Source organism: Atta colombica, unplaced genomic scaffold, assembly GCF_001594045.1.
Source record: "Atta colombica isolate Treedump-2 unplaced genomic scaffold, Acol1.0 scaffold10, whole genome shotgun sequence".
Taxonomy (NCBI): Eukaryota; Metazoa; Arthropoda; class Insecta; order Hymenoptera; family Formicidae; genus Atta; species Atta colombica.
Genome location: NW_017259184.1, coordinates 526,052 through 534,233, shown reverse-complemented (window position 1 = coordinate 534,233; position 8,182 = coordinate 526,052). Strand labels below are relative to the sequence as shown.

Below are 8,182 nucleotides of genomic sequence, written 5' to 3'. Positions count from 1 at the left end.
ACACACACACACACACACACACACACACACAGAGGGTGCATCTGAAATAATGTCCACTAATCATACTATTTCTAATAAAAAAACTGAGTCGATAATTCTTCTACCTGTACACATATTTTTTTAAGGATGCTGAAAAATTTACACAAAGCAAAAAACAGAATTGGGCCACAGTAAGTCATTGTGATGAGATGCAAGAAAGCAAGTAAAGAATTTTTGTAAATGACTTGCCTACGGCTTCTATATATTATATGTATCATTTACAAGTCTAAGAATTTCGAAAGTTTACGGTCCGAATCAATTACATGTAAGAAAAAGCATACGGAAATCTATTAAGAAGAAACTGACTAGACTGATGCACAGAACGAAACTTACAGGATCATTAAATGAGTTTGCGATATCATTCAATATTGTGGATTTCTCGTTTTGTTCAAAGTTTTTCACAGTAGTTGGCGATCTGGCAGACATCGCGTTACACATGTCAAATAGAGTCGTGTATTCACAGGCAACAGGTGTCTGAATTTGTTGATCGAAACAACTGCCCCACACATAAATAAGTTTTTCTTCGCTTATGGCACAACTCATATTTTTCATGGCAGCAATATCCAACATTTTCATTGGTTTAGGCGTTATCATAATCTGTTAATTCCAAAAATTTTCTATCTTCATTTTCTGTTTTACATTTCTATTCTTACAATAATTATAATAACAAATCATTAATTTTTTTACCATTTGAGGATCATGGATGTCATTTCTAGAATTACAACCCAATTGTCCACAAGAATTTCCACCCCAGACGAAAATATTTCCTTCTGTAGATAATGCGAGTACATGTGTATAGCCACAGGCTATTCTTGCTAAAATGTCAAGGTCAAATATAAATTAGTCAACAATGTATACAAAGCCTTCATTTTCTTCATAAATCATCTTTAAAAATGGACTTTCAAAATAAAGAAATTACTTATGCAAATGTTTTTATTTTTAACTTCAAGTAGATCGCTTATAAATTCGTCCCTGCACGTAGAAACACCTAATTGACCATGATGATTTCTTCCCCAAGTGTATATCTTTTTGTCTTCAGTAAGCACTACGAAGAAACTGTCACCACAACAAACAGACTCGACCTTTTTCTGGAAATACATCCGTTTCATCCAGCTTATGCCATCAAAGTAGTAGGTTTGGAAATAGAACACCTTGGAAATAGACAACTTTTAATACCTAAAATTAAATATTATTATCATAATAATTCGGTCGTTAGCTTACCATTTGATTATCAGTTAAAATGATAAAAGAGCGGTTGCCACCAACTGCACTTTGTACAATACGTGAATATCTCAAATCAACCATTTGAGAATAATATTCTAAATTATAGTCAGCCCATGTAACGTCGTACCAGTGATACACCTTTCAAAAATAAGATTGTTATTACTATCTATTAAAAAATATCGAAACATTTTTATGAGAATAAAATTCATTTGAATCCTAAAGTATGTTCTATTAATTATTAAGAAATAAAAATAATTTTTCTACATATGTTATGTATGTTCATAATATGAAATTTTTAAATATTAAGAGCATTAAATTTAATGAAAAATTATCCCTGGAAAAGTTTCATTGAAATTACGCCACGTTTTGAAATATTTCAGTGAAATTGATGGAAATTTGCTGAAATTTCACTGATTGGTGCTTTCCATTTGATGACACAAATCGATACAAATGTCGCTCTATCTTTATCATTCTCTGAAGGATAAAACAACGCTTGTATCGACTTGTATCATCAAATGGAAAGCACTAACTGAAAGTAAATTTTTCAGTCAACATGTTAAAAAATCGCTGAAATTGAATTGGAATTTCTTTGAAAATTTATTGAAATTTCTCTGAATTTTTTGTTGAAATTTTTTCTGAAAATTAATTTTTCAGCTAAAAATCGTTGAAATTAAACTAAAATTTTTCTGACATGCTGAAATTTTGCGAAAAAAATATTTAAAAAAATATCAAAAAGGGAAATAATTTCAGCGAAATTTTTTCTTCAGAGTTATAATTAATTACAGAGTATTAATTCTGAGATATACTTCTCCATCCTCTGTTAGCAAAATGACAGCAAGATCACAGTCAATCAGTAACATCTTTATTTTTTTCCCGAACATGTAATCCACTTTTTTTGGGTGTTCAATATAACATATTTCACCTTTCCTCAGTTTATGTGAATATGTGCTGCACGAACGCTCCGCGAGCCTTTAATAAAAAATAATACAATATTATATATATGTATGTCAATATATCAAGTATAATAATAAAAAAAAAATAGTAAATAATTCATTCATAGTAAAATAATTCATTCATCTTGCTTCACGTGAAAAAGCAACAATTATCAGAATCCTATTTTACTTAAAAAATTGCAAATTTATTTAATACGCGTAGAAAAAACTGTAAGCGCTCAACATTAAAGTGAGTATTTAATAATTCTTAATTACTCTTAGTAATTCTTAATAATTCTTAATAATTAATTAAAGTATACACATTAATACATGTCTGTGAGATGGAGTTTATGTCAATAAAAAATTTCCTTAAAATTTCAATTTTGAAATTTTTTATTGTTTTCGGAAGAAATTCCATCTCGTACTAATGCGTACAATATACATATTAATATGTATATTTTGAGCTTGGAAAAGGATTTTCAAATGTATAAAAGAGGAAAAAAGTAAGGCCTTGCAAAGCACGTAATTTCGTTTTAGAACAAATGTTTTTTCTATGCTTTAAATCTTAGATCTGTTTTGTATGTTTATTTTATTTTAAATGCAAACAATTTTAAGAATTTCAAGCAACGTGAACGAATCTCTTAATGCCACAATATTGTTCGTTCAAGTAATCTAAACGTCGAAGAAGAATCTCCCGCCTCACGCTTATTTTCAATCTACAAGTTGTAAAACTTTTATATCAAGCAACTAAATCAACTTAATCTATCATGATAGTTGTGTATATGTCAGAAAAAGTGAATTTTTTAAATATTTTTCCGATTTTCTCGTGAAATCGTATTTTCGGAGAATTTTTATACTGTAAAAAAATTTTGTTCTTTAATACTATAAAAAAATTTTGCAATCCGTGAAACCAATTTGAAGATTTCTCCTAAAACGCGCGCATAAATTATAGTAAAACAGGACTACTTTAGGATCCCTTTAATATAATTGATTCCTACTGACCGATATTTATTGTTGGTTCTTCTATTTAAAATGGTTCTTTAGTAAGTTACCATAGAAATGTCTAATTTTGGGCTCCAAATTTTCGTACTTTACTAAAGAACCACCTTAAGATCTTAAGTATAGTCTTACGATGTTACTAATGGGAGAACTAATCGGAGAATTGCATTAGCATTTGAAGATATTACTTAAAACGGTCTTAAAATAAGAATGGACTATGAATTCCGCCTAGGGTCTCTATTCTTGAAAAATATCGCATACGAAAAACTAGGGAAATATTATAATATTATAATACGTTACATATACTGTAGCATTTCTCTAGTTTATCATGTGCGATATTTTTCAAGAATAAAGGTTCATAGAGGGTCATATTAGTGTCTTAAGACATTACTTAAGACAATCTTGAAATAAGAACGGATTATAAATATCACCTATAGTCGAGTCTTATTTTAAGTAATATCTTAAGATGCTAATGCGGCTTTCAGGGGCATTAGCATCTGGAGATTTCAGGCTTAAGGATAAATCCACGCAATTTGCATAACTGCATAAACATATGCATAAAAAAAATTATCCAATCACATTTTACATGCATCTTTATAAGAGAAATGCGATAACATCTACACAAGGAAAAATTTAGTATGAATTTCACGACGCAAAATAAGCCGGTATTCATAGTCGATTCTTACATTTAAGACTGTCTTAAATACAATCTTAAGATGTCGTAAGTCAATCCGAGAACTATATTAGCATTTTAGTATTTTAAGACATTATTTAAGATGGTTTTAAAATAAGAACTGACTATGCATACCGGCTGTGGTCAAAGTTTCGCTACAAATGCTTTGAAGCGTTTGATAAACAAATTAGAAGAATTTTGCAAACCAATTAAAAAACGCTTCAAAGCGTTTGTAGCATCACCATTGACCGTACTCGTCGTCCCATGTTTCATAATTAGTAGCTTTCTGCTTATGAATAGATGGAGAGGGTAGAGATTTAGAAAGAAACATTGGATCCAGAAGCACAATTGCTCACTGATGTTAATGAGTTTTTGTATCTGTTTGGTCTATATTTTTCGATCTAATGGAATATGCCAATCAGATGCAACAGCTCACTGAGAAGCGGTTGTGTTTTTGATTGCATCCACTGTCCAATTGCACATACTGTGTCCTTTCCATCATACTATGGCTACGTTCCAAAACTTCCTTTCCGAGGAAAATTTTATTCGAAATATATAGTACACGTAACGTATACTATAGCACATAGAGTAAAATCTTCCTCGGAGAGGAAGTTTTGGAATGTAGCCTATGCAAGTTTATATAGAGCACTAGAAATGTATTCTCGTCCACCATTTTTATTCCTTTTCTCTCCTTGCTGTTTCCTTTCCATCATTGAGCTGTGACGGATTATGGTCATTACAGGTTATGATTTGTATTTGCTGCTTGAAATTTTGTAGCTCCTTTCATTCCATTTTTGCTCTCAAAATCAGTTGAGTATCACTAATATATAATATTAGTGCAGGACCTGAAGAGTGTCTGGCGTTCAGGTTATTTCTAGATAAGATGCTAAATATGTATATCAATTTGAAGAAAAAGATTGAAATTTCTCTTTTGCGAGGAAGTGTAGTGATGTTTATTCACAATTTATTCATGTATTTATTTTACAGCAATACAGCAAGTTATCGACGAATATTATCCGCAGGAAATTTAAATAATCGAATACCTTTTTCTGATCTATTGATACAGTTTACAAGACATTTTACCGCAACAAGACATTTTATAAATTTATTTGCCTTCGTTAATATATAATATTTCAGTTTTTTTTATATCTTTCTTTTCGTCTCTTAATCTTGTAAAATTTCGAAGTGCGGAAATACATAAATACAAAACTACAAAATTTCCAACAGTTTAGAAGCTATAATCTATAACAATCGTAACAATCATAACCTTCTCAGCTGGTGGCGAAGTGGGAAAAGGAATAAAAATGGCGGATATGCGAATATTCACGTTTTTAGTGCCTCAGGTTTTGTGGAAATATCCTAAGGCTGGAAACAGACAACACATTGAAGAATGAGATTAAAAATTAAAAATTGAAATTTCACCAATGAGGACAAAGAAGTTTTGGCTCTTTTTGTTCTGATTGATCAAACTTCAATCTTTCAATCTTTAATCTCATTCTTCAATGCATAGTCTGATTCTAACCTAATGGCTCTTGTATACTATTATATAGACTGTATTCAGATTCTCGCCTCAGTGCCACTCAACGTTGTTTACCGAATGTTGAACAAGGATGACACTCAAGGTATTAGGAATCTGAACATGCCACTGGACACGATGAACAATAAGCGACAAACGATATCTCTTTGCGAATGAGAATTTTGCTTAAAGAAAGCGTCACGTATGAAAAAACAATTTCATTGGATGTCGCTCGCCGCTCATCGTGTTCAACGTGCAAGTCATTAAGCTGGCTTCAAATAAAAATCGATTATAAATGCCTAGTTATATATTTTAAATAGAAAAATTTAGAAAAAGATAATAGTTAACCAAAATTTAATATAGAAAGCATAATAACGAGCATGATAAACGACTATTGTTATAAAATGCTGCTTTTGTTTTCAGTCACGTATTTATCGTTCTATCTTTAACTATTTTATTATCATTGAATGTGTCAAGCATTTTTTACGTAAAACGACTGTAACAAACAGTCAATATCATCTTCGCAAAATCAAAAACAAAAGCAGAGTACTTAAAAGAAGTAGAAAAAGTATCGATCGACTTATATACGTGCACGAAAGGAATTTTTCAGAAGCGTCCATAAAATTTTCAAGAAACGTTGACAATAAGAATTGAATCGAATCACTTCCCATACAGTATAGAATTTGCAGCAAATATCTGCAACTTTTGTGCAATTTTGTGCTATAGGAATTATTATATTATATAATCGAATCATTTTTTTTCAAATCGGATCGAAGAATTTTGTAGAATTATTTGCTATGCGGATGCCTTCCGCAATACTTTAACGCAATACATATAAATACAGGTATCGTTCCGTTTTTCTTACTTATAAAATGCAAAGAAAGATAGATATTTGTCGACAAAATAATTTATTACAATTATGAATACGACAACAACTTTAATTCTTATCGATAAAGTTCCGAATACGAGCATTCCTATTCCCGAATTTAATACGCGGTAACCGTTACATATACTTTCAATTTGTCCGGCAGAAATACATGTTGCTTAAAAATGAGAAATCTTGGTGAAAATAAAAATCGAAACGTAAGTCGAATGTAATGAGAGAGTAATAGAAGAGTAAACAAAGCTTCTAGAAAGCGAAAATCGAAACATAAAACGAAATATAAAAGAGGTCTGTTATTTCAATTTTCATCTTCTAGAAACTTTGTTTATACTTCTGTTACTCTTCCACATCTTCAACTTATATGCTCGAATTTTCATTTTTATCAAAGAATAGAAAAAAGGTCGCAGAAAAGAAAAGATGAAATTTTACCATTTTTGATAGCCTGGTTCATCTCTGCTCATCAACATCTCGTCTTCACTCGCTGATGATTCACTCGACATAACAATAATTATAAAATATATACGATCCAATAATAACAACGCTAAATTATATTTTATATATATATCAAACAATATTGTAACGTACTATGAAACCGTGTATTTTTTTGAAGAAAATAAAGAAGCAATTCACGATTTTATTTCATACACACTACTGATTGTAGTACTCCTTTCATACACACTACTCCTAGATCTCATCTAGGCGAATGACGAGAACAAATGCGATGTGCGATCACCATAAATTGTAGATCATCGACCACTGTTGTGATCAACTGAGGTCACTGTGGAATCTTATCAGGTTAAACCGTAGTCAGACTCCCGATTTTGACTTGGACTTCCGATTATCATTCTACGAATCACAGCAAGGCAGCAGCCGACTCTGGCCTAGTTTCCATCGAGGGTTTAATCCAAGTCAGAATGTAAGAACCAACCAACTACAGTCTAGCTGTGTCATTCGATTGTAAAGGCTTAAATACAACAGGCACAGGCATAGGGAACAGTGAATAACGAGCTGTCCAATCAGAGCTCTGGGATATAATATCGAACTTACACATCAAAGCTTTGATTGACGGACGGCTGTTATTCACTGTTGCCTATGCCTATTGCCTATGTCTATTGTGTTTAAGCATTAACAGAGAAATACTCGACTGTAGAAACCCTCGATGGAAACTAGGTCTTGACTGCTGACTCGAGAATAGAAATCATTCTGTTCGATCGACTTTGAGTCGGGAGTCGGGAGTCAGATCTCAAAGTCGGGAACCTATAGTGTGATTATGGTTTTAGGTTGCGTTCGCAACCTGAATGTTCTCTGAATGTCATAGGTCTGTTTTCTATGGCTGAATCAATGTACTTTTGGAACTTAAAGTAAAATAGATATATGTTTGATATTTGTCGAAAGCGAGAAAGAGGCTTCTAATGCAGTCTAGTGTAGGAAAAACAGACTATATATCATTCTTGTTGTTTACCGAACGTTAAACAAGAATGACATGACACCCGAGGTGGGAATCTGAACGCAGTCTTATAGCGTTTTCTCTTGGGATACACTGCAGCCTCAACCGTGGGATCAATTCTGTATCTTGAAATGAGGTGAAAATAATAAAAGTAAGCGAATTCATTAGAATATTGATTATTTCATTGGCCAACACCTAGTAAATTTGCTCACTTTTGTAATTTTCATTTTATTTGAAGATAAAAAGGGTCGATTCTGTATTTTCAAACAAGATGAAAATTTCAAAAGTGAGCACATTTACTAGGTGTTAATCAATGGAATCAATGGAATTACCAGTAAATTCGTTCATTTTTGTAATTTTCATCTCGTTTTAAGATACAGAATCGATTCCCAGGAACACAATTCCGTAATTGTTTTACACGCCTACCGACAATTGTGTTTTTCATCATATGAAATATCGGCACAATGAC

The 8,182-nt window shown here is 31.8% G+C and overlaps 1 protein-coding gene across 1 annotated transcript in view; it reads right to left on the bottom strand.

Annotated features, from left to right (window-relative positions):
- LOC108695179 (RCC1 and BTB domain-containing protein 1-like) overlaps positions 1 to 6,857 on the bottom strand; it is an 8,117-nt gene extending 1,260 nt beyond the window's left edge. Inside the window, exons 1-6 of the mRNA XM_018204941.1 lie at positions 6,696 to 6,857; positions 2,070 to 2,232; positions 1,261 to 1,401; positions 959 to 1,190; positions 727 to 854; positions 374 to 636 (exon numbers count right to left, since the gene is read on the bottom strand). Coding sequence (XP_018060430.1) covers positions 374 to 636; positions 727 to 854; positions 959 to 1,190; positions 1,261 to 1,401; positions 2,070 to 2,232; positions 6,696 to 6,766 — 998 coding nt within the window. The 5' untranslated portion in view covers positions 6,767 to 6,857. The remainder of the gene's footprint in view (positions 1 to 373; positions 637 to 726; positions 855 to 958; positions 1,191 to 1,260; positions 1,402 to 2,069; positions 2,233 to 6,695) is intronic.
- Between the last annotated feature and the right edge of the window lie 1,325 nt (positions 6,858 to 8,182).